General features: G+C 43.5%; 1 protein-coding gene across 1 annotated transcript in view; it reads right to left on the reverse strand.

Annotated features, from left to right (window-relative positions):
- The window catches only part of Trim2 (tripartite motif containing 2), a 79,757-nt gene that overhangs the window by 28,764 nt on the left and 23,551 nt on the right, over window positions 1–27,442 (reverse strand). The window contains exons 2-3 of the mRNA XM_042701691.1: window positions 9,876–10,060; window positions 5,102–5,339 (exon numbers count right to left, since the gene is read on the reverse strand). Of these exons, the coding sequence (XP_042557625.1) occupies window positions 5,102–5,339; window positions 9,876–10,009 (372 nt within the window). The 5' untranslated portion in view covers window positions 10,010–10,060. The remainder of the gene's footprint in view (window positions 1–5,101; window positions 5,340–9,875; window positions 10,061–27,442) is intronic.

Genomic DNA, 27,442 nt, shown 5'->3' on the forward strand with positions numbered 1-27,442 from the left:
AATACTCACTGTTTGGGTCATGGATAGGCTGCACTGGGCAGTTTTTACCCCAGTTTCTCCTGTTATTGAGTTTAATGACCTCAGGCCAATGACTTAACCTCACAGTGTCTCAACTCCAACTCTGTCAAATGGGGAGGATAACAGGAACCTATCATTTAGGCTGCTATGAGAATTAAGTAGGTTACTGATACAGTAGGTTACTGTTAACCTACTTAATGCCTGGCATGGGCTCAGGATGTTTTTAATAAGCAGTAGCTCTTGTGGTAATGACAATGACATCATCGTAATGACAATGACATCATCAGCTGCCTGAAAATAAACCTTATCCTGATGGTGATAGACACTTAGTAACAACATAGCATAAAGTCTGAAAATTACCTAGTTATTCCCCTATTCTTTCAGCTAGGAATAATAGATTTCCAAAGCAGAGAGAGAGAGAGAGAGAGAGAGAGAGAGAGAGAGAGAGAGAGAGTGTGTGCGCGCACACACGCAAGCATGTAAGCCATGGCGCTTGAATTTAGAGATTGGGTGCTGACCTTGTTTCGTGCTAAAGGCTAGTGCCTGCGCTACAGATCCACTTCCAGCTTTTTTGGTGTGGCTTCCTGGGCTAGCTTTGCACTTCAATTCTCAGATCTCAGCTTCCTAGTAGCAGGATTACGGGCGTGAGCCACCAGCATAGCACCCTGGCCCACAGCACTTTTTGAGGAGAACTTTCTCTTGGAAGTACAATGCAGATACCAAATAGGGCATAAACCTAAGACAGCTGGATAGATTTTTCAGGGTGAATGCACCCACCAAGCACTTTTATTTAGACCCCATTTATGAAATATAAGGTTTTAAATCCTTGAGCACAAGCCTGGCCCACTCACAGGCTAGACAATGCCTGCATATATTAGGTATTCAATGCTTAGCCATGGTTCTGGCAGCAGGTGCTAGAGCAACCCAAGGGGCAAATCTCCTTATTAAGGCTCACTATTGTACATAGTGCTTTCCAAACTCAGTGAACCATATTCAGATAAAAGTCCTTCAAACTATCTGCAAGATCATTTTAGATTTCATGAGACATCACAGTTTGAAGAGGGAAAACAGTAAATTAAAGAGCACATATAATTTGAGAGGGGATGTCAGGTGCCAAAGACTCACTCCTGTAATCCTAGCTACTCAGAAAGCTGAGAGCTGAGAATCATGATTCAAAGCTAGCCTGGGCAGGAAAATCTATAACATACTTATCTCCAATTAACCACCAAATAGCTGGAAGTGGAAGTGTGGCCAAGAGGTAGAGAGCCAGCCTGAGTGAAAAAAGCTAAGGGACAGAGCTGAGGCCTTGAGTTCACACCCCGGTTCTGGCACCAAAAGAAATAAAGAAAATAAATAAATAAATATGGGAACATTACTGATAGTTTTACACCAACATATTGGATAAATAAAATGGAAAAATTCCTAGAAACACACAAACTGCCAAAACAGATTCAAAGAAGCAATAGAAAGCCCAAATAGACTTACAATTAGAATCCAGCAAAAAGCCTCATTAGTGAGTTCTATCAAGTAAGAATTGATACTATAAATCAGAACTGATACAGAACCTTTCCAAACTCTTCAAAAAACAAAGGACAAAATAGTACTCCCTAATTTATTCTACCAGGCCAGTACCAGTATCTTCCTAACACCTACAATATCACAAGAAAATTATAGACCAAGGCCAGGCATGGTGGGTCATACTTGTAACTCCAGATACTCAAGAGGTAAAGATCAAGAGGCTCTCAGTTATGAGGCCAGTCTGGGCAAAAAGTGAGCCCCAGCTCAACAAATAATCAGGGCAGGGTGATGCACACTGCTGATCTGAGACACTTGGATGCCATAGACTGAGGTCACAGGATATCCTGGGGCAAAATCAAGAAAAATAACGAGGGCTTAGAAGGTGGCTCAGTGGTAGAGTGCTTGTCTTGCAAGCATGAGACCCTGGGTTCAATTCCTCAGACCATATAAGCAGAAAAAGCCAGAAGTAGAGCTGTGGCTCAATTGGTAGAGCACTAGCATTGAGCTAAAGAGCTCAGGGACAGCGCCCAGGCCCAGAGTTCATGCCCCATGACCAAAAACAAAAAAACAAAAAACTAAAGTAAAGGGCTGGAGCATGGTTTCGGTGGTAGAGTATCTGCCTATCAAAGTGTGAGTCCTTGAGTTCACACCCTAGTACTTCAAAAAGGAAGAAAGATGGAAAAGGAAGAAAAGGAAAAGAAAATTATATATAGACCAATACCCCTTATAAAAATAGTTGAAAAGTCCTTTGGTAAATATCAGCAAAAGGAATCTAACCACATATTAAAAGTATCAGACATTCATGAACAAATGCTCTTCATCCCAGGGGCGCAAGGAAGGTTTGCGTGAAACTCACGACCCACAGTCTCCCACATTAATAAAAGGAAGCGTCTGCATAATGGGTATACCATTCCTCTCCAAGGTCACGAAAACGCTACAGAACGAGACTGTAATGTTTGCACTGCTTTATGAACCACTAAGTGTATACTTGTAGGTGGAGAAGATGTTGAATTTGATATTATGTGTGTTTTTACCTTAAAAACAATATGAACAAAATTTTTTTAATGAATTACAGCCTTGAAGAGACAGCACAGACCTGGGTGGCTAACCCCTATCTGCTGTCCTAAACGCATCTTGATAGCAAAGGCTATGATGTCATGTTTAAGTGCAAACAGCTAGTCATTCTCAAATGCCCTGCTGGGTTCTGACAGCTGGCCTGAACTGGGTGCTAATGGTGGGGAGGGGTGTGTGCCCTGCAGAGCTCATCCATCCCCTCTCATCTTCCCCCTCACCCCCCAGAGACAACATCATTGTCCCCATGTGTGCCCAGAGGCCAGGGTGAACTTAGTGTTGTTGAGAGGTAGTTACCAGATATGTCTATCAGCAAAAAAATAGTCACAACCAACCACTGAGGTTGATCCTGGGTTGGTAGGGAGCAGGACTTATTACTGGCAGGGCATTCTTTTCTTTCTTGTTTTTATGGTACTGAAGTTTGAACTCAGGGCCTAGAGCTTGCTTGTATGGTGCTCTACCACTTGAGCTGTGTGTCCAGCCTTGCCTTGTACTGGTAATTTTGGAGAAAGAATTTCATCAATTTTTCTGTCCAGGCTCCCTTCAAATCGAGATCCTCACATCTCAGCCTCCCGAGTAGCTAAGATTATAGGTGAGCCATGGATGGCATGACATTCTTGAGGACATCATACTCTTTGCATGACTCTAGATCCTTCTTACCAAGTGCCTAACTGAGCAGCGGTGTGACTTCCTGATCATTTATTTATGTACCTAGGATCATAAAGCACAGGCTGGAGTGTTAGCTTTATGTGCCAAGAACCTCCTAGATCAAGCTGGGTGCTAGTGGCTCATACCTGTAATCCCAGCTACTCAGGAAGCTGAGCTCTGAGGATCATAGTTCAAAGCCAGCCTGGGCAGGAAAGTCTGTAAGACTCTTAGCTCCAATTAAGCACCAGAAAACTGGGAGTGGAACTATGGCTCAAAGTGGTAGAGCACTAGCCTTGAGCAAAAGAGCTCAGGAACAATGCCCAGGCCCTGAGTTCAAGTCCCAAAACTGACAAAAAAACAACACAAAATAAAAATTCATAGATCACTGTCCATCCTTCCACTTGGACAATACCATAGCAATTTAAAGAGAAGGCATTGTGTCGCAGCACTTAAAGCAGATGGCAAGCTTTGTCATCCACCAGTGCTAATCAGCACCTGCCCGTTAGAATGGCAGCACCCTGCTTTGCTTTAATTACCCTATTTCATTAACCTTCAGATGCTTGACTTGTCTTTAAAGATTTGCCCAAGGTAATTAACTGCAGCAATTTATCTGGAATATTACATGCATTTGTCTTGACTACGCAATGAGGATCCCTGTTTCAAAGCAGCAGTGTGAACTCCTAAATTTATGTTAAGATCAAACAACAGAAGGATTTAATACACTTGCTGCCAATTTTCCAAGGCTGATTGCCACTTCATAAATTTTATGATTCCAAGGAACCCTAATGACTGAGCTCAAAACATACTTTAAATATCTTTGCTCACCTCTGGGAGGGTCAAACTCTTTAGATTGCTTTAACCTTTAATGTGACTGGATGAGCTGCATTGGGGAGAGGGGTGGGTTTGGTGGTACTTAGGGACCTTGGCTTGCTAGACAGGGAGTTCTACCACTTGAGTCATGCTCCCAACCCTAAGAAGAGTTTTAACCTAAAGAACCCTTTTAACTTGCCTGCAATGAACTTATCTAATAGATTTTCTATCTATCAGCCACCCAAAGGTCTCTGTTGGTGAGCTATGCTCAGAAATACACTTTAGGAATTCTTTTCTAAGTCTTTCTGGTAGTAACCATAGACTTTGCTTTCACCCTTTCACATCCCAAGTTGAAACCAGGTCTACAGTAGATCTCCTGATACTGTGAAAACTGACTTCTCTAGTCTGCAGAGGGGAACCTTTATTCTGCCAAGAGTCACGTAGATAACACTAATTAATAGCATCCTCCACAGGCAGAGGGTAGCAGGAAGAGAATGATGCACCAAATGATTTCAGAGGCCTTATAGAACATGGTGGCTGGATGTTACTAAGGAGTCAGGTGCCCCTTGTATCTGACAGAGATGCCTTCCCAGAGCTAGTACTTAGTATCAGAGCTCTAAAGAGACAGCCCGAGCAGTTCACCCAGAGCCAATGTGAGGAATGGCCACCAAGAATGCTCAAACTAATAAGCCAGGCAATGACGGCTCATGCCTTTAATCCTGCTACTCAGGAGGCTGAGAGCTGAGGACTGAGGCTCAAAGTTAGACATGTATGCGGATCAAGACTTGCCTAGCTACTGACTTTCCTGAGGATGCCGACAACACATGCTTGGTATACACCATGAGGATGGTTCTGTTATTTAGATAACTCAGGCCAGAGAGAGTGAGCAGACAAAAAATTAGGAACAAAATCAATCACTTTTAAATCATGACTCAGGTTTCCTCGCAAAGCCTGTTTTAATCAAGAAATCTCTGGTGTCCCCAAAGGCCACCCCACGTCACAGCCGCCATGCTCCCGGGCCACGTCTGTCACTTACATTGCCATCGTGGTTGGGGCAAGAGAGAGGCTTTCCTGCAGCCACAGCGGTGACGGTCTCCAGGATGGAGGACTCCTCGACGTTGCTGCCTGGCGTCCGCTGCAGCACATCCATCAGGTTTGTGATGAAGAAGTTGTTCTGGAGGGCGGCCACCCCTTTCTCGGGCAGGATGGAGGTCTGGCGGCACACGGGGCACGAGAGGGTCAAGCTGTGGGCGGGAATGTAGTTCTGCAGGCACCTGCGGTGGAGCAGACAGGGCACACTCAGCACAGAGTGCTCACCGACAGTGACAGCCAAGCTACCGAGTGATTTTATGGCTTTTCTGTAGAATCCTTCCTCCTTCCTGCTGTGCTCTACCCGGACAAGAGCTAGCTGTCCTCACACTCGCCCTGTCCACTTACTTTCTGACAGAGTCTTACAAAGTTTTTGCCTGAGCTGGTCTTGAGAACTATGATCTTCCAATCTCTACCACCCAAAAAACTGGTGCCTAAGCCACTACACCCAGTTCTCTTCCCTCACCTTTTTGACTCCTGGGCCTCCTCCTGTCCGTTCCTTCTTTCCTGAGTTAATAAGGTTAGAGTTTTTCCAGTCTATCCTAAGAGTGGTTCTCTTCTTGTGACATTACATTCATGAATACATGAGTGTTCACATATTTATATTGCTTTCCACAGATGTCTGCTCTGGGCTCATTACCATGCCAATGATCTTTAACTTCTCAGGTGTCTCACAGGTTTTTTTGTGGGTTTTTTTTTGTTTTTTTTTTTTGGGGGGGGGTCCAGTCGTGGGGCCTGAACTCTGGGCCTGGGCGCTGTCCCTCAGCTCTTCAGCTCAAGGCTAGCAGTCTACCACTTGAGCCACAGCGCCACTTCTGGCTTTTTTTCTTTTTGCTTATGTGGTGCTGAGGAATTGAACCCAGTGTCTCAGGCATCCAAGGCAAGCGCTCTACTATTGAGCCACCTTCCCAGCCCTTTTTGTGGGTTTTTTGTTTGTTTTTATTTTGTTTTTGTCAATCATGGGGTTTGAACTCAAGGCCTGGGCACTATTCCCTTTGTTCAAGGCTAGTACTCTGCCATTTTGAGCCACAGTTCCAGTTCCAGTTTTCAAAAGGTTAATTGGAGTGAAAATCTCACAGACTCTCCTGCTCCAGCTGGCTATGAACTGCAATCCTCACATCTCAGCTCCCTGAGTAGCTAAAGTTACAGGCATGAGCCACCAGTGCCCAGCCATTTCATTTTCTTTTTAATGCCTACAATGGGGGAACCTCAAACTTGTTCAGCTTGCTTGCTCACAGCTGGTACTCTGCTACTTGAATCATGTCTCCAGCCTATGATTTTGCTAGTTAATTGGAGACAAAGTCTCACAGACTTTTTATGCCTGGGCTGACTTCACATCTCAATACTCTGATTTCAAGCTTTCTGAGTACCCAGAATTACAGACATTAGTCACCAACATCTGACCTCAGAGGTTCAATGTTTCCCTAAGCCAAGCCAATGATCTTCCCCCAAAATGTATCCTCTTCATTCTTCACGCCCAATCCATCATAAAATCCTGCCACTTACTAAATGTCTCTCCATCCTCTCCCGTTTTCTTCTTCCCCAACCCATTAAACCTTCCTTAGGCTTCTGCAACAGTCTTACACTCTAGGACTCTGGTACCCCTTTTCCATACTGCTGTCAAAGTGACATTCAGAACTCAGAATCATTGAATTCTCCCCCTCCTCCACTTGACACAAGATCCCTGCACTTACAATGAAGATGAGAGGCCATAGAGGGTGACATGGGAGGCCCACTTCAATGACCTTACACATTTTCTGTCATTTCTCCTCCTGTGGTGCATAAGAGCCCCTCGGAGCTGAAATTCTTCCCAGTGTCCTGGCTCCTCCCTACAGCAGGCTCCTTCCTCCTACTCACTCCCTTTCACTTCATTTTAACTCATCTTGGGGGTTTGCTTAGCAACTGCCTCTGAAGCAAAGCCTTCCCTGATGAGGGCCGAGGCCCCTGTAGACTGGGGCACTCCTGCCCCTGGCTTCCTATCACATTCATCTAAGTGATTAAAGAACTCGCAACTTCTCCTCTGTGAGGACATGACAGTGTCTAGCTTTGCTCTCCTTCCAAGCCTTGTTGACAGTGTTGTGGAAGACAACTGTGACCCAATTGTGAAGATGCCTCCAGGTAGCCTTAGCAAAGGTACACACGTCATACAAAGGGTCCTAGAGTTTGGTGTCTTAACAAGGAGAATGCTGTGAGATTCTATCTCTACAGAAATGAAATCTTTCTGTTCTAAGGAAAGTGATCCAGGGACTTGAAAAGAGATCATTCCAGCATGCACATTGTTAGTACAATCCTAACACGTAGCACTCCATACAGGGAACTCCAAATCTCCACCACTAACAATGAAATGGAGCACACAAGTGGTTTGGGCCAGATCCAGGGAAGTTCACAAGGGTTGGTTCTCACCTGTCAGAGTAAGGAAAGAGAACTCCCAAAGTAGACTCAGCAGGCCCTGAACACAGGACAGGAATGGGACTGCTCTGCCAAGCTTGGATCGAGTGGCTCTCAACATGGAGCATGCCAGGAAGGCTGTGCCAGCTACTACAAACCGAGTTATGATCTCACCATGTGAATACAAAGCATTAGAACACTCTGCTGGCATTCATGTTTAAACCATATCCATTAGGTAGTACAGAAAGAAATTACACACTCTACTCAATTATTTTGGAAAATGCATTGCAAAGCACTTAAGCTAATGCATAAACTGAATAAAATAGAAAGCATGGTATATTACACATACCATCACTAAAAATACACACACACACACACACACACACACACACCAACCCCAAGCATATAAAAGCCCACAATTATTACTAACAAATCTACTTTCTCTCTCCACTCAGCATCACCACCAAAGATGTGGTTATTCTTTTGCATTTGAGACCCTACAGCATAAGTCAACTCAAAAAACTTATCAACAGTCAGATAACAAATGTCCATGACATTTGATGGGGTAAATGGAATGGACACACATTTGAAGCCATTGGAAATACTGATTTCCTGTTCTACAATAGGAAGCATTTAATTAATAATAACAGAGCTGGGTGCCAGTGGCTCATTCCTGTAATCCTAGCTATTCCTGTATTCCTAACTAAGATCTGAAGATCACAGTTCTAAGCCATCCTTAGCAGAAAAGTCCATGAGACTCTTATCTCTAGTTAACTATCAAAAAAGCTGGAAGTCAAGTTGTAGCTCAAGTGGTAGACCATTAGCTTTGAGCACGTAAACTCAGGGATAGTACCCAGTCTCTGAGTTCAAGTCCCAGGACCAGCACAAAATTAATTTAAAAATGTAATAATAAGCTGGGCACTGGTGGCTCACACCTGTAGTTCTAGCTACTCAGGAGGTTGAGATCTGAGGATTGCAGTTCAAAGCCAGCCGGGGTAGGAAAGTCCATGAGACTCTTATCTCTAATAAACCACCATAAAATAGGAAGTGGTGCTGTGGCTCAAGTGGTAGAGTGCTCACCTCGAGCTGAAGAGCTGAGGGACAGCACTCAAGCCCAGAGTTCAAGACCCACGACCAAGAAAAAAAAAATTAATAAAATGTTATACAACATTAACTACCATTTTATTATTTTAAGTAATTCAAAACAGTAATTTTAAAAATTATAATTACTAGCCAGGCACTGGTGGCTCACATCGGTAATCCTAACTACTCAGGAAGCTAAGATCTGAGGATCACAGTCTGAAGCCAGCCAGGAAAAAGAAAGTCTATTAGACTCTTATTTCCAATTAACCATCAGAAACTTGGAAATGGAGCTGTGAATCAAGTGGTAGAGCACTAGCCTTGACCACAAAAGTCAGGGCCTTCAAGTAGTTAAATTAGACGACAGGTGAACTAAGTACAGCAAACTTTTTGTGTCTGATTTCTTAAATGGTAAGTTAAACAATAGAGTAAAATTATATTTTGATGATTTAACACCCCTTTCAAAAATATACCTCCTGGGCTGGGAAAGTGGCTCAGAGTTAGAGTGCTTGCCTCGCATGCATGAGCCCTGGTCAATTCCTTAGCACCACAGAAGCAGAAAAAGCCAGAAGTGGTCCTGTAGCTCAAGTGGTAGAGCATTAACCTTGAGCTGAAGAGCTCAGGGACAGCGCCCAGGCCCAGAATTCAAGACCCACAACCAACCAAAAAAAAAAAAAAAAGCATACCTTCTCAAGAAGGATAAAATGAATTTTTATATGTAAATTATAGTCAAGCAATTTATAATCTTATAATTTTTTAGCTTTTTTTCTTCATCTAAAACATCATAGTATCCAAAAATGACATTACTCTGTGTCTAAGTATCTTTAGGGAAAAAAAAAAATCACTGTCCTTTGAGATGATTCCTAACACAGGCAGGTTTCTTACCTGATCTGTTGCAAAGAAAAAAGAAATGACAGATTTATAATTGAAAGTTCCTCTGTGAGGAGGAAAGATTGAGGGCCACAAACTGCTTCACAAAGAATAAAGGGAAAATTAAAGTTCTTTAATCTAAAAATACTTATGTAATGCTCCATCTCCTTTGGAAATGTGCCAGTGGCTACTGGTTTGCTTTCGTCTCATTGTTTGCAATGAGGTAAGTTATTGGCGACCCATGATTGGGCTCCCAGATGTCTGTCAACAGCACAGAGATCCATTGTCTCCTGTGTGTAATGATAGAATCCTGGGAAAGATCCCTGAGCAGACGGTGAAAGGCAGTCCAGGAAAGTCCTGCTCCCAACACCCAAGAGGCTTACCTCTCGCAGAAAGTATGCAGACAGGGGAGGACTTTGGGATTCTTGTATCGTTCCAGGCATATACTGCAGATCAGAAACTGCTTGTCAATCTGGCGTACCACAGGACTGGGGATACTGGTGCCCTCACTGGCCATCCTAGACCACTGACATGGGGGGCCGGGCGTCCTCGACCCTGCACGCTGCTGCTGTCAGAGAGAAAAGCCAAAAGGGCAAAAAAAACGTGAGTGTCAGGCAAGTCAACCATGGGCTCTTTGCCTCCAGGCATCTCATCACAAATACAGGCATTCTACATCCGGGACCACAGCAGGACCAGAGCCAGCCCTTCATGCTGTAGAAGTAATAGGGAGAGCGGCTTGGTGTTTGTGGTATAAGGCAATAAGAGAAGCACATGTTTACCAGCCAACAACAGATTAAAAAGGGTGTGTGGGAGCAAGATCTATGCTTGCTGAGGAGTCCATATTTATACAGGCATATCTGCTCATACCTTCAGGTTTTGCCTTTTATATTCTTACTGAATTCAGTGTTCTCCTATGTTTTGTTCTTGAAAGGACCAGACTATGTTCCCTAAATATACCTCTTTGCCCAGGATCATTGCTGATAAATGGCAGACACACAAACAGCTCTCTGTCTCTCCCTTTTTCCTTACTATGGGCATACAATTCATTTATCAATTTATTTGTTTATTCATTTATACTGGGGTTTGAACTCAGGACCTTGAACTTGCTAGGCAAATGCTTCAATACTTGAGCCATACCTCCAGGCCTTTGTTTTTAGATGGAGATTCCTATATTTACCCACCTGATCTCTAACTTTTGGGTCTCTCCCTTCCAATTCTGGAACTATAGGCATGTTGTGCCATCTGTGGACAACTTTTTCTTTCACAAAGGAAATTTCCATTTGTAAAGGTGCCCCACCACCCATTCCAAGAAAAGGGGAAGGCTTTTACCTACCGGAGACTAGAAGGAGAAATCTCACTAAACAAACCTCATCTACTATACATTTCCTCATCGCTTCCCTCAAGTTACCACTCCCTAGGGTCCAATACACTCTTTCCTTTGTCTAATTGCTCTCCAGAATTTATCACCCATTATGAAAACAGTATATAAGCTCCCAAGCCTAATCACCTCTTTGGGTTTTCATTACTTTTCTATGACGCTCTTGTGCACATATTAAAATACTGACCTCAATAAAATCTGTATACCTTTTTCTCCTGCTAATCTGTGCTTCATTTAATTCACAGTTCTCAGACCCCTAATCTGAGAGTAGAAAAGAGGCTTTTCTTACCCTACATACTCTTTTTTTTTTTCTTTTTTTTTTCTTTTTTTTCTTTTTCAGTCGTGGGGCCTGAACTCTGGGCCTGGGCACTGTCCCTCAGCTCTTCAGCTCAAGGCTAGCGCTCTACCACTTGAGCCACAGTGCCACTTCTGGCTTTTTTTCTTTTTGCTTATGTGGTGCTGAGGAATCGAACCCAGGGCTCATGCATGCAAGGCAAGAGCTCTACCACTGAGCCACCTTCCCAGCCCCTATCCCTACATACTCTTATGCAGGACAGTCATTGTCAGAATCTTAAATTTAAAATTTTACATGTGGTTCAGTGTTTTCAGAACACAACGGTTTGTAGATTTGAAACAAAACCACATCTTTCATAAGTGGGTAGCAAAGCTACAAGCAGTCTTTGCAGCTTTAAAGAAATATCTATTGGCCAGGTGCTGGTGGCTCAAATCTGTATTCTTAACTACTCAGGAGGCTGAGATCTGAGGATCTCAGTTTAAAGCTAGCCTGAAGGCAGAAAAGTCCCCTAGAGACTTTTTTTTTTTTTGGGTCCGGTTGTGGGGCCTGAACTCTGGACCTGGGCGCTGTCCTTCAGCTCTTCAGCTCAAGGCTAGCACTCTACCACTTGAGCCACAGCGCCACTTCCGGCTTTTTTCTTTTTTTGCTTATGTGGTGCCGAGGAATCGAACTCAGGGCCACATACATGCAAGGCAAGTGCTTTACCACTAAGCCACCTTCCCAGCCCCATCCCCTAGAGACTTTTATCTCCAATTAGCCACTCAAACTGGTAGAGTGCTAGCCTTGAGCAAAAGAGCGCAGTGCCCAGGCCTTGAGTTCAAGCCTCACAACCACAAAAGAAAGAAAGAAGGAAGGGAGGAAAGAGGGAAGGAAGGGGGAAACTACTCGGGAGGCTGAGATCTGAGGATCACAGTTCAAAGCCAGCATGGGCAGGAAAGTCTGTGAGACTCTTATCTGTAATTAAGCACCAAAAAGCCAGAACTGGAACTGTGGGTCAAAGGGTAGAGCACTAGCCTTGAAAAAAAAAATTCAGGGACAGTGTCCAGGCCTTGAGCTCAAGCCCCAGAACTAGGGAGGGAGGGAGGGAAGGAAGGAAGGAAGGAAGGAAGGGAGGGGGGGAGGGGGGAGGGAGGGAGGGAGGGAGGGAGGGAGGGAGGGAGGGAGGGAGGGAGGGAAGAAGGAAAAGAGAGTATTGATATTCATGTGTGTATATTTGATTTGAAAGTCTGGGGAAATATTAGGAATCATGCTAGAAAAGATGAAATTAGGGTTGGGAAGGTGGCTCAGTGGTAGAGCGCTTGCCTTGCATGCCTGAGGCCCTGGGTTCGATTCCTCAGCACCACATAAGCAAAAAGAAAAAAGCCGGAAGTAGCACTGTGGCTCAAGTGGTAGAGCACTAGCCTTGAGCTGAAGAGCTGAGGGACAGCGCCCAGGCCCAGAGTTCAGGCCCCACGACCGGACCCAAAAAAAAAAAAAAAAAAGATGAAATTAGAAGACAAGAGAGAAGGAAGTTGACAGCCCAGGCTTATCATTAAGGAGGGGGAGTTCTAATGTAAAACACAGATGCATTTATAAAATTCCTGGGTTCTGGCCCAAAAGTGTTAACCAAAGAGGAACTAAAATTCACTTCTTACTTTTCTAAATCTTTGTTTTCATATCTAAAGCCCCTGCTACTCCAAAGGGAAATGCTCTTAACTATAGTAACAACAAGAAAAATAGTTAACCTTCAATATGATTTTTAGTAAAAATTAATACTACTTTTTTCATTCTGTGGATAAAATAAAAACAAAACCAAACCTATACACAACCACATCACTCCCAGGCTCAATTTAGAAGTGTGCCAGCATGTAAACACAGGCTTGTATGTCTTCAAACTCCCAGCCTTTCATTTCCCAAAACAGCCCTCCTCCCTGCCCAGAGTTTGTGTTCTAAGAAGGCCATACAGTGGAAGTTTGGTTTATATATGAACGACACTTCAAACTGATCTGTGTTTGAAGCTGGGAAAATGCCCTATATTTATAGTACCAAACAATTCTACACCTTCTAAAGGAAATACTCTTCCCCAAATACTAATGTTTTTTTTTACCATAAAATAATGTAAAGTATTTCAGCTTGTATTAAGAAAACTGGGCTTAGCTATTTGAGTATAGTTACACACATGACACACCCATTTCCATACTCTGGATAGGCCATAAAAGAGTATAAGAAATAGCACATGCTCTCCAAGAATATCTATCATCTTCAGCCTTCAGAGGAAAGTACTACAAGGGTCTCTAATTAGCCAGCATTACCCTCTAGACTTTCTACAGAGTGCCTCCCTCAAGAACTAGAGATAAACATTCATCGATTGGGTTCAATGTGGCTAGTCTCTTAGGAGCTGAAAATGTTGGCATGCTATCTGCTTTTTAACCACATCCTTATGACCTCAGGATAGTGAAGGAACAGACTTGCCTCTTATAGATCAGGAAACCAAAGCTGAAAGTCTAAATGACTTTCCCAAGGTCATCTAGTAAAATCAGGGAATAAAAAGGCTCAAGTTTCAAGTTTTCTGCCTTATACCATACAACTCCATGATATCTAATATTGAGTGTAACACTATACTTCACTGGTGTGTATGTGTGTGTGTGTGCAACAAAAATGATGGCGTTCTTACTTGATCAGCATTAAAGTTTAAATAACAGAGAAAAGTAGCATAGCCCCAGGGCACAAAAATTCAATTGCTTCATTGAAACTTCTTTGTATAGCTACTGAACAATTAAAAATAAATACGTAAAATGTTTAAACTGACAGTAATGGTTAGAGAGATCCTACTTTTGATACCCAGCATCTCCGAAAAGAAACAAAGAAAAATGACATTACATTTGTCAATTCAAATCTGCTAACACACACACACACATACAACTTTATTTTGAAATTTTTCTTATTACCCTTTACTCTGGTTTTTTTTTTTAACCTTAGAATTTTAGATTCAAGACAAAGAAAAACATTTATTGTATTCCAATAATATATGTTGTCAAATGAGATTTCTTAAGCCAAGATTTTTATGCTTTAATGCTCAAACAAAACATCTCATTCTAAGGTTATGGTAATTACTCTAGTAGATGAGGATAAGTCTTTGTTAATATTGTTTATTCAGATGTTAAATTAATTATGCTTACTCTGAACACTAATTTCAAATTGAGGGTAATCACAGATCTATCACAAGTGACCTGTTGAAGGCACTGAGATTTTTAGAACTCCCAGAATCAACATAGAGCCTTGAAACCCCTAAAGACACCCCAATGCTTCCCAAACTACAGCTTCATACCCGAGACAAGCAAACAGCGCAGGCTTCCTAGAGGAGCAATGTGCTAAGCAGAGCGGAGGCACTGAATGCATCATTGAGCCCTACAGGAAGCTCCACCACACTGAAAATGCCCTCAGGAATATGCACCAACTCTGCCACAGCCTTTAATCAAAGAGCTTGGGTGCTACCTGCTGCTGCTTTCCTAAACTAGAAAAGCAGTACATATTTAGCTAGTTTCTCAGCTGATCCTTCTTTTCCCACTAGAGTTTCTGTGAAATGCTAGTGACCCATCCTGCTCACAGAGGCAACAGGAAACAGTGCAGGTTAATGAGGGAGCCTGAATAGGGTCTGCCCTTGTCCAGGACTAAATTCAGGATGCTCAGTGCCCTCAGTGCATTTGGTGTCTCTAGATGCACAGCTAATATCTACCACGCGGACAAAAGGTTAATAGAAATAATAGAAATCAAGGAAGAAAGTTTTTTGTTTGTTTAATGTATTCTGTTTTGTTTTTGTGTGGGTAATGGGGGCTTGAACTCAGGGCCTCTTGCTCTGGCTTGGTTTTTCCTCTCAAGGCTGGCAGTACATCACTTGAGCCACACATCCACTTCTGGATTTTTGCTGGTTTATTATGGAAGTAAGAGTCTCTCAGATGATGCCCAAGTCAGGTGAGTTTTTTGTTGTTGGTTGTTTTGGGATTTTTTTTTTTGTTGTTGTTGTTGTTGTTTTGTTTTTTTAATACTGTAACAAAAAAAAAGCTAGGCACTAGGTGCTGTCCCTCAGCTCTTCAGCTCAAGGCAAGTGCTCTACCACTTGAGCCACAGTGCCACTTCTGGTTTTCAGGTGGCTACTTGGAGATAAGAGTCTCACGGACTTTCCAGCTTGGGCTGGCTTTGAACCGTGATCCTCAGATCTCAGCCTCCTGAGTAGCTAGGATTACAGGCGTGAGCCACCAGCCCCTGGCTAGTTTTAATTATTTATTCATTCATTCATTCATTCATTCATTCATTCATTTATTGTCAGTTGTGGGGCTTGAACTCTGGACTTGGGCACTACTGTCCCTCAGCTCTTCAGCTCAAGGCAAGCGTTCTACCACTTGAGCTACAGCGCCACTTCGGGTTTTCTGGTGGTTTATTGGAGATAGGAGTCTCACAGTCTTTCCTGCCCGGGCTGGCTTTGAAATGCGATCCTCAGATCTCAGCCCCGAGTAGCTTGGATTATTACAGGCGTGAGCCACCAGCGCCCAGCTTAGTTTTATTTTTTGACACAAGGTTTTCCCAAGTAGCCCAAGCTGGAAAGCCATTGGAAGTCTTCCTGCCTCAGCCTGCTAAAGGCCAGGAATAATGGTATATACCACCACGCTCAGGCCAAAGAACCACTTTTTAAATGCTGTAGTCAGCATCAGATTGATATTGCTGCTAGCTAGCTACAGAGCTTTCATGCGGCTGACAGCTGAGGTTCCCCGTAGATGTGGAACAGCAGTCCTCCTCACCCATGTGCTGGCTCACCCTTATCCTGTCCCCAGTACCCAGCACTTGTCACCTTCTCTATGGACTCCATGTTTGTGGCTTCCTCCTCCATATATTAAAGCATTAAACTCTGATGGTGGTATTTGGAAAACAATCAAGTTATAAGGATGGAGCCCTTTTTAGTGCCTTAAAAAAAAAAAAGCAACAGGAATGCTTCCTTCCCTCTTTTCCTCCCTACCTCCCTGGCTCCACATGACGAAACACAGCGAATAAGACCATCTGTCTACAACCCAGAAGAGATCCCTCACCAGACCTCACCACACTGGCACTCAGACTTCCCAGCCTCTACAACTGTAAGAAATCATTTCTAGCAGGCCCCAGTAGCTCAAGTCTGTAAGCCTAGCTACTTAGGAGGCTGAAATATGAGGATCGCAGTTCAAAGCCTGCCAAGTAGAAAAATCCATGAGACTTTTATCTTCCAATTACCCACCCAAAACCCTGAAGTGGAGCTATGTTCAACTGAAAAGAGCACCAGCCTTGAGTAAAAAAGCTCAGGGACAGCGACCAGGACAGGAGTTCAAGCTCCAGTACCAGCAGAACACAAACGAGCACACCAGAATTTCTATTGTTTAAAGCCAACTAGTCTATAGCATTTTTCTTATAGTGTTACAACAAAACAACAACACCACCTGAGTAGGGCATCATCTGATACAGTATACAGTGTATTCTGCACAATGTGTTTCTGCCCCGTGCACTGTCATCCCACACAGCAGTGGTAGGTTCAATAGGGCAGAGATGTGTGTCTGGCTGTTTACTGGGATGGTCCTAGCACCTGGCACTCAGTAATGAAGTTACTGAGTTTTTTAATGAATTGGACTAAACACGTACAATATGTTGCTGTGGATTCACACTGAACATTGCCAACCTCCCATGTGAGGGCCTACCACCATCACCCAGAGGGTAAACACCAATGACGTATTTTAACAAGTTCACAAATGCAGAAGAAGAAATGGGAAACTATTGTGGCTACCTAAGAAGATGGCGGAGAAATTCCTTATGAACGGGGGGCTTTGCCCATTGAGCACACATTGTGGGGAAAAGGAACACAGCCATCACAAAACAGAGAAAAGCCCTGCCCCTGCCTTCCTCTCCGTACCTCATCCCTGCATTTTTCCATTTCTCACCTCAACTACAACTTGGGGAAAATGACCCCAAATGGAACAGAACTTGATAGAAGACGAAATGAGAGAAAAATGTCTGGGTCGGCAATTCTAACATGTAGACCATAATTCCCACCCGAAATTATAGCATTTACTTGAGAAAAACATTCAAACTCTTTGTGGCTGACACCAGTATGAGGAAGAGAAGAGGGATTGGAACAGAAAAGTCAGAAGAGGAGAGAGCCGGCCTCAACTGGTCTGGCTGGTCTAGCGAACACAGCTGCGGAACAGGGGCCAAGATTCCTCTGAAAAATGAAATTTGAGTATGTAATTTGTGGGTAAATTGAAACATACTTTATATACATCGTCCTAGGGGTAACTCAATTGCTGTCTCCCTCTCCTTCTCCCCCTGTGTGTGTGCATGCGTGCACACTTGTATATGTGGTTTTTGGCTTTTGTTTTGTTTTTTGTTTTTTTTGGGTCCGGTTGTGGGGCCTGAACTCTGGGCCTGGACACTGTCCCTCAGCTCTTCAGCTCAAGGCTAGCGCTCTACCACTTGAGCCACAGCGCCACTTCTGGCTTTTTTTTTTTCTGCTTATGTGGTACCGAGGAATCGAACCCAGGGCCTCAAGCATGCAAGGCAAGCGCTCTACTACTGAGCCACTTTCCCAGCCCCTGGTTTTTGGCTGTTGGACAGTGTCTAACTGACCTTGACCTTGCCATCCTCCTGCTTAAGCCTCCTGAGGCTGAGATTACAGGCATGCGCCAATTCCATTCCCATAGTCCAGGGCTGCTTCGTCCCTGCTTCTCTTTATGCCCTTTTAAGTGACTCTATTAAAACAATTACATTTCTAATTATTCCTGGGCCAGTGACAAGGGTGTGAAAAGGCAAACAATAATAAGAAGTAATATAAATAAATAAAATTATTATTATTAATAATAAAAAACCTGGTCCATTTATAGAGTGGAAATCATGAATCACTAGGCATACCTATCTATGTGTTCCCCTTTACCTGCAAGAACAGGTGAGCAATGGAGCTCCAGGTATGACGAGAGAAACAGGTGCTAGGATTTCTTTTAAGTTATGAACTCTCATCCTTCGCCTGAAATTGAAATTGCATCATTCCTAAGGGCTCCACGAAAAGACAATAAAGAGGACAATCTTTCGTGCAGTTAAAACAGGGTGACCCACTTCCATGAAATCAAGCCTCTCTCCCAGGCGGGCAATTTTGTAAATGAGAAAAACTAGACGTGTCTTTGTCCTGACTGTGTATAGATGTGTGTGGTGGAGAGAGAAAGACGTATCTATTATGAAAGAGCCCTCTACACAAGGAAGGATGAACCCAGGCTCTCCTACTTATTTCCAGGGTCTCCTCTATGACGAGTTGGCTTTTCCAGATACAAGTTGGTTTTTAAGCTCTGTCTTGATATATATGCTATCTCCCCAATCTGTTTCCTTAGTACAGCTAGAGGACTGCCTGTTACTGCATTGTCTGTAGAAGTCCTCATCATCTTCATCTCTGCTCTGAGAAGGCTGAGTCTGTGTGATGGAGTGTTAAGTGGTCAGGCTAATTGACATTCACCTTCCGGTATTCTGGGACAATAAGGATGAGTGGGGTCTCTTCTCCCCGCATCCATCATTGTGCCAAGTCTTCCCCTTCCTTCCTCTGGGGATTACACAAAAAGGAACCACAGGAAGGGCAGAGGGCAACCAGATTGCTGAGGGGTGGGGATGGATTCTGGGGATGGGGAGAGGCTGACAAGAGGGGGAAAGAGACATTGATTTTACAGCAGAACTTAAGCAGCACCCCACCTTTTGTGCATTGAGTGATAGAAAACATTATTTCATTCTGTTGTGGGTTGGAATAAATGTCCTTCAATTAATAAGTTCTGGAGAAAATAATTGAAGCAGTTCATGAAAAAGGGAAGCAGGGGAGAGCAGAGGAAGGTAGCAAAGGGCCTGGAAAGATGAGCATACAAACGCCGGCAACACAGGCCTCCCAGATGATGGGATTTTTTAAATACTGAATATTGGTTTTTTTTTCCCCTTCCCTTTCTGGTCATCATCTCCAGATTTCTAGGTAGACACTGAGTATGTTCAATGTAGACACACCTATACAATAGAAATATTTACAAAACCCTAGCAGCCACCCCACAAAAGGGTAAACTGAACAAACACTGAGACCCTTGTGTGTGTCATAAAGGGACATAAATGGCACGAGAATTATTTTAAAAGCCATTACAAGTGTGTGCAAATGACCAATTTGCTACAGTTTACAGGTAATTCACATTCTTTTAGAAATAAAAACTAGGATGGGCGGAGTGTCTGGCTGGCTCACTAGTAGAGCCCTTGCCTAATATGCACGTGGCACCGGGTTCAGTCCCTGGCAATGAGGGGTGGCAAATGGGGGCGGGGGGGGGAGACCAGAGAGTGAGTAATAACATACAAATATTTGGTTAACGCCTTTGTCTCATCAGAGAGATAATGAAGAGGCACAAGGGAGCCTTAAAACATTGAAGCTTGGGTACTTTTTTTTTAAATCTGAGTATGAGTGTTATCAATTTATTGAAAGTAAGTAAGAGAAAGTCATAAGTTTAAAGAAATGAATGTTAAAAGCTAACCCCATGAAGGCCATTTTCATTTCTAAGACAAAGAGAGTGTTTTTACTTCATGTGATAAGGCCAGAAGGCCCAGTAATCTTTTGTAATCCAGTACACTGAAAAATCAAGTCATCTCTATTGTAATATTAACTTTGGTGGAAAATGTGCACAGCTTTTATTCTTTTACTGCATGCTGCAGAGCTGTGCACACTGCACTGCTGGATCCCGAAGCTACATGTTGTCAGAATTTTTACATTCAGCCACGTTTTAGCCATTGCAATGCAAATCGTTTGGGTCTTTCTAGGAGAAAACTGGGAAGAAATATTTCAAGATTTAGGAAGAGCTCCTAACTGAAAGCTGGCCACCAGAAAGCAGCCTTCTTTACCCCAGCACACATGAAACTTCTCATTGTAGGCTTCCTCTCCCTTCCTGGCATGCATTATTTAACATTACAGCGGAATGAAAAGAAACTGCTCATAAATTGTCTCCTCCCCCAAATAATGAAAGACTCCAGAAAATAAACTCATCCTTAGGCAAAACAGAATCCTAATAAACTTAAGAAATCAATTTCAGAATCTGAGCAAAACAATGGCTATCTTTACCTTTTTTTTTCTTTTGTAGAATTTTTCCTTTTGTATACCTCTAACAATTTATTCATGGGGAATAAAACCACCACTGTAATGTGATCTAAGCTGGAGAAAAACACTGATCTTTTTTTTTAATGCTACATTCTGAGTCTATATCTGTTCTTGAAAGCTATGCCATTGAAACCAGCTTTTTTCCTCAGATGGAAGTAGTTGATATTTTATCATTTATTAACCTTTATTAACATTCAGTTTTTAGCTGAAAATAACTAGCCTACCTATTTGCTCTCCTATGGCCCTACAATAAAGACGAATGAAAGGGTGGGGCATTCTTGGAGAGAAAGCTCTGACACAAAAATTACCCAGGGTTTGAGAAAGCAAACCTACCTCCCAGCCCAATATTTTTTTCTCTTCATTTTCTGTCATAAAACTACTATTGGGCTCCACCCAGATTTAACTGTATTTCAAAGACAAGGGACAAGAACTGTCAAAAAAAAAAATCTCTTGCGGATTTATTTGTTGGCCCTCAATGGCATTCAGAATTTAGAGGGTCCAGCAGTGCTCTGGGAATGAATGGGTTTCCTATGGTTACCGGGAGCCCCATGGAAGTCAAGCCCAGGGTTCGGAAACGAGGGCAGGGTGGGGGAAGGGCCCTGTGGCACATTCTCCTCCACCCTGGGGGTAGCCAGGAAGGAATCCTGCAAATTCACTATTTCATCCCAACAGAAAGATGCAGTGGGGGAAAAACATTCTATTTAACACGTCATGACAGTGCTAAAACAAAGACTAGTTTAAAACAACTCTAGTCAGTTCACAATAGAACTTCGTAAGAAAATCTTTCATGCTTTCTCCCCCATACAGACTTGTTCATTTGATGCCTTTGTTTAAGCAGAATGGCTCTCCCTTTATGATACAGTTGTGAAGCATGCAGAGAAAGAGAGAGAGAGAGAGAGCGAGGAGGAGGAAAAAAAGCCAGAAGAGAGAAAGTAGAAATCAGTTATCCACCTGGTATAAGAACACTAAGCAATTCCAGCATTTAGAACCTACCCATGTCTGCGCACAGAGGCCTCAACAAGGAAAGCATTAAATCCACCCAAATCTGTTGCTGCAGCTCAGCGGCAATCCCACAGAACAATGCACATTTCTACTAACATCTCAAGTTTGGAAAAACATCATGCAAAGAAATTGGTTCAAATTCCCTACCATGCAGCGCAGCCATCATCAGAAGCCCCGCATATCTTCTGTTCTAAGAAGTGATGTGCCAGCTCATGCACAGAAAGAGGAAGAGGGGGGAAAATGGAGGAAACGAGAGGAGGCTCAGGAAAGTCAGCAGGAATGTTTCTGGGTCATTAACAAGTGGGAGACCCTCTTCGGTATTCAGACCAATCAATCTCTATCTTGCAGGACATCTTTTTCTCAGCGTCTGTTGAAAAGACTGCAGAAAGCCAGGCAAGGGATTATGGGATAGGGATGCAGCAGCGAGCTGCAATGAGATTCGCGGGTGGCTTGCTTTCCCCTCTGAGTCAGCAGTCAGCTGCTCGCATGCTTTCACGGAGGGCCTCCAGCCTCCAGCCCTGAATGTGTCTGCAGGATTAACCCCAGGAGAGACCAACAGTGACGCCTCCTTGCAAGGCGGGCAGAGCTGGTACCCAGGGCATTGCAAATCAGAGAGAAGATGTACTGATATGCCACCAAAGGGTTCAAGGAAAATAGATTTGAGCAGGAAAACTCAGAATATGGTACCTCGATATGAAAAGTTCATTTAGAAGAGAGTTTGGGGTGAGATCTCATACGAACCTCCATGAAACAAAAAATGTTTTTTTTGGATGTTGCAGCTAGCTTGAAACACAAATGTAAAAAAAAAATTTTAAGTGGAAAAACCAGTCCAGTTCCACAAGTCTCTATCTCTCCTTGCTGAGTATTTATCCAGAAAAGACTCTATGAAATACAGTCCCACAAAATCAAAGTTCTAATCATTCAAGGAAAAATCATATAAGCACATTAATCTGATTCAGGGGAGACTAGATTCCTGTTTCAGTTTTCTAATAGTGAGCTTTTCAGTTAAAAGTTGAATAAACTTTACAAACTTCACATATACACATAATTTATCACCCAAGTTACTACACAGATTTTTAAAGCCTTGATAGCATCAAAATGATCAACAAGTAGCTATAAAAAATTGATTAGGCCTGTTATTACAAGCAAGACATTAAAATTAAAAATCCTATGAATCAGGATAGAATTCACAATTACTTTCTTTTCTACAGCAATGGTGGCATGGAATAATATTGTATGCTCTCAGTTAGTTATTATTTTAATAATTTAAATAATAAGACTGCAAATTTGGCTTTTTCCATGCTGCAGTTAGTAACTGGCAGGCCCCGGAAATACCCAAACATATCCATTTTTGAACTTTAGGTGATACATGTAAAGTTTGCTCCTTGAAGGCAGGCAGACTCCTCCCTCCTCTTGGCCAAGTTTCTGCCCAGTACCTACATACCAATTATCCCATATACTCCAATGACATAATATATTCATAGATATTACAGTATATACAGTAATATCTATACATACAGTATATTTACAATTATTATCATAGTCAATTTTAGAATATTTTCATCACCTCAAAGCAAAACCAAAACTTTTTTTTTTTTTTGGTTAGTCATGGGGATTGAACTCTGGCCTGGGTGCTGTCCCTCAGCTCTTCAGCTCAAGGCCAGCGCTCTACCACTTGAGCCACAGCGCCACTTCCAGTTTTCTGGTAGTTGATTGGAGATAAGAGTTTCATGGTCTTTCTTGCTCAGATCCTCAGATCTCAGCCTCCTGAGTAGCTAGGATTACCGGTGTGAGCCATAGGCCCCTGGCCAAAACCAAAACCTCTTTAGCCATCACTTCCTTTAGTATCCCTTCTTACCTCCTACAATCTTAAGCAATTTCTAATCTTATTTTTTGTCTATACAGATTTCAACTTGTATTAGACAAACTCACCCAAGTAGCCTTCTCTATTCTAAACTGTCACAAGAATGAAATCATATTAAATGTGTTCTTATGGGTGTGACTGCTTTCACTCAGCATGCTTTCGAAGTTCATCTATGTTGTAGCATGTATCCATATTTCATTTCTTTTTTCTGGCCAAACAATATTCCATTGTATAGTTGTATCACATTTTATTTATCCATTTTTCTTGACTGATGGGCATCTGGTTGTGTATACTTTGTGGCTATTAAAAATAATGTTGAAGGGGCTGGGAAGGTGGCTCAGTGGTAGAGCGCTTGCCTTGTATGCATGAGGCCCTGGGTTCAATTCCTCAGCACCACATAAGCAAAAAGAAAAAAGCCGGAAGTGGTGCTGTGGCTCAAGTGGTAGAGTGCTAGCCTTGAGCTGAAGAGCTGAGGGACAGCGCCCAGGCCCAGAGTTCAGGCCCCACAACTAGACCCCCCCCCCCAAAAAAAAGACATAAAAATAATGCTGAAGTACACATCTGTATATAGGATTTTATGTAGATATACATATGTTCTGCTTCAGAAGTGGGACTCTATCTCCAAGAGTTTGTGGAAAGCCCTTCCTGCACCAAAATGATAGACCCAGTGTCCATATTTCAGTAGTAGACTGCTCCTGAAACTACAAGGAGGTTACCCCTACCTAGGTTTACCATATCATCTTCCAAGTACCAGACATGGCCAAGGTGTCTGAGCTGCGCGACCTGAGCTTTCTCCATTACTGTGCCCATCTCAAGGCCAAAGTCATCGAATGTCATCCCTTCGTTTTCTTGATCTCTTTCTCAGCTCATCCCTTTCTCAATTTCTGCTTCTCAGCCACCATGAACTGAGCAGCTCTGCTCCACTACGTCCTCTCCACCATGCCAGACCCATGAAAATGAGGCCAACAAGCATGGACAGCAACTTAGGAAACAGAGTCAAAATAAGTCTGTCCTCTTTTAAGCTGTCTCTTGCCCATGTGTCACAGCAACAGAAGGCTAACACAGGGTCCTATTTCATTTCCAAACTTTTATCTGCAATTGGGAATACCTCTTTTGTGACAGTGGATTACATTACACAGAATAGCTAGAGTCTAACTTCCTATATCACTGTGGCTTAACGACTGTCTGGGTAAGATGAAGTTTTAGGGTTTGCTTAGCTTGGACTTAATAAATATACTGAATATTGTTTTATGAAAATAAGTTCTTATGAAGCATAAGATGCTTTCTTTTATGCATGTGGACAACCTTTCCCATTCATAATCCTTTGGCATTATACTTGGTATCGTGTTCTTTCTTCTATAATTAGGGAGTTACATAATTTTATTTTTGTAATTGACAAGTGTATTTTCCTGTCTCAATATTTAGAGGAATCGCTTTCTCTTAATTAAGGTCTGTTATTTGGTGGGGAAAGGGCTATGCTGTGTGACCTGGCATTCCTGATCAGCTCACCGAGAAGAGGCCCATCAAGTGCCCCAGCAGCAGATCTACTCTTCTTATTCTTGCCTTGTTCCGACTATAGAAAAATCAAAAAGTCAAAAGCAAACGAAGAAAATGCTCCTTTTGGTTTCACCATCGTTTGGCCTAGATAAGTCAAAGTTGACGATGCTCCTGAGTTTACTTGTTAGGGAATCTCCCAGTGGGTTCCTCATCCCTGCGATGGGTACGTGTGCTGGTGTGCATGTCAGAAATGCATGAGATTTTCTAGGCAGCTTTTCATAATCTCACTTTGCATGTTGGCAATTAAATTCGAGCTAGTGCCCCATTCCCGCTTGATGCTTGGGTCTGCCTTGTTTAATCAGTTGCAGTTGCTTAGAGTAGGGGGCTGGGATCCTGACCCCCATGGATCTCTAACTGAACCTCGGGTCCCGGTATCTGCCAGGTAACCCTCCACCTGGTGAATGCTAGGTGCGTGGGATCTGGGAGTCAGCCCTCCCTAGCAGCGCTGCTATGGTAGAATCAAGACTACAGGTGCATCTAAGGCCTGACTGGGCATCTGGCTTCCACTTCCTCACATCTCTTCCAGTCATGGAGAAGTTGTAAACCAACGATGATCAGAGACAGCCTTAGACATGCTCCTCTCTGAGGCTCGAGTAATCACGCCCCTAGGATGCTAAGGGAGCAATCCCAGAGATGGGTAATCCGCGCAGACTGCCAGGCCAAGCCGAGCCCCGAGAGCATTCACCGCCCCGCCTCCTCCGTCTCCATGGCAACAGACACCTCCCCAGGGAAGAGGAGAAGCCAGCTCTGCCAGGGCTAAAGGAAGGAGAGTCTCCTCCACCCAGAGGGCGATGGCTCTGCCGGGGTCAGAATCCCCCTCCCTGCCTCTCGCCCCGTCACTCCCTCGGTTTCCTTTGCTAATCGTATTCCTCGCCAGGAAATGGGACCAATCCGTCCAAGACTGGTACCCGCCAGTGGTAGCGATGGGCGCTGGGGGCAGCGGGGCCGCATCCGCAGCTCTGAGCCGCCAGGACGGCCCTGGATCCCCTGCCTGTGGCCTCTGCCCCGCGGATGGCCTCCTCCAGCTGCGGGGGCCGTGACGTTAAGCTGTGGAGATACTTGGCCCAAAGAAATGCACAGAAGATTGCTCCCAGCAGCCCGTGGGGCCCCACCCCTCACCATCACGTCCACGTTCTGTTGGACGCTACTGAATGTCAGCATCGCTACTGAATGTCAGCATGGCTGTGACTGGGACCTGTGGCCCGAGGCATAGGTGGATTTGCTCTACAGTAGACCCCCTGCTCTGTGGAGGGCTGCATCTCCATCCCTATGGGTGCCAGCCGGCCGTGGGTGCCATACAACCCTACATGCCCTACATCTCTCCTATCCCCACACACACCGAGGGTAACGTTCATTTATAAACTAGACACAGCAAAGGACTGAGAGCAATAACCAATACAGCAAAAGTATAACTCATGCTGATAACCTTAAGCTTCTCAGCAGGCTGAGAGCTGAAGATCACGGTTCAAAGCCAGCCCAGGCAGGAAAGTGCAAGTCATTCTTATCTCTAGTTAATCACCAAAAAGCTGGAGGTGGAACTGAGGCAAGGGGCAGAGCATCAGCCTTGAGTGAAAAAACTAAAGGACAGCACCCAGGCCCTGAATGCAATCTCAAGTAATGGTACATGTACATGCGCATGCAAGCACAAACACACTTAACCCATCAATGAAAACTGTAACACAACTGGCTAATAATTTTACATGGATATGTTGTCTCAAAATATCTTACGGATCTTTTACTTTTTCACTTAGCACTTCACAGTTTCTCAAGTGGCATATCCAAAAATGCCAGCATCGGTACCCTCACACATGGGGCCATGATGAAGAACAAAGGTTACTTGACTAGAGCACTGAAATGCTGAGACTAATGATGAGTGAGCACATACATCATGGATACACGAGGCTGAGATTGAGATTGTTCACACTCTGGGTAGGATTTCATTATGCTTTCTAACAATGGCATGCACTTTAAAACTCATGAATTGTGTATTTCTACAATTTTCCATTTCATAATTTGGACTAAATTTGGAAGTCACTAAAACTAAGCAAAGTAAAACCACAACCTGAGCATGCAGGTTGCTTCTCTTGGCTCATCTGCAGACAGCCATCCCCTAAGGGCAATGCCATGGCTGACCCAGGGTGAAGTGACTAAAAGTGACTAAAATCATGAGGTAGTGTTTTGCAGGAAGAGGATGAGCCTGGAACCATAGATGACATTGGCTCTCATCTTTGCCATGACAGGTTGTATGATTTATCTTTCTATGCAGCAATTTCTTCCCCAGGCTGGTTGTGAAATTGCTGGCTTAGTCTATGTAAAAAAAAAAAATCTCTTACAGTACCTGTACATAATAAGCAGTGAGTACATAAAGTATTATTGTAGCCACTACATTTGTAAGTTCTTTTAAGAAGAGCTAATTAGCTGGGCGCCAGTGGCTCATGCCTGTAATCCTAGCTACTCAGGAGGCTAAGATCTGAGGTTCGAGGTTCAAAGCCAGCCCAGGCAGGAAAGTCCATTTGACTCTTATCTCCAATAAACCACTAGAAAACTGGAAGTGGCGCTGTGGCTCAAGCAGTAGAGTGCTCGTTTTGAGCTGAAGAGGGACAGCACCCAGGCCCAGAGTTCAAGCCCCATGACCTACAAAAAAAAAAGAAGAAGAAGAAGAGCTAATGATATATAATATATACTCTTACTCCTGGATCTGGG

Source organism: Dipodomys spectabilis, unplaced genomic scaffold (assembly GCF_019054845.1).
Source record: "Dipodomys spectabilis isolate Male_0828 unplaced genomic scaffold, ASM1905484v1 ptg000297l, whole genome shotgun sequence".
Taxonomy (NCBI): Eukaryota; Metazoa; Chordata; class Mammalia; order Rodentia; family Heteromyidae; genus Dipodomys; species Dipodomys spectabilis.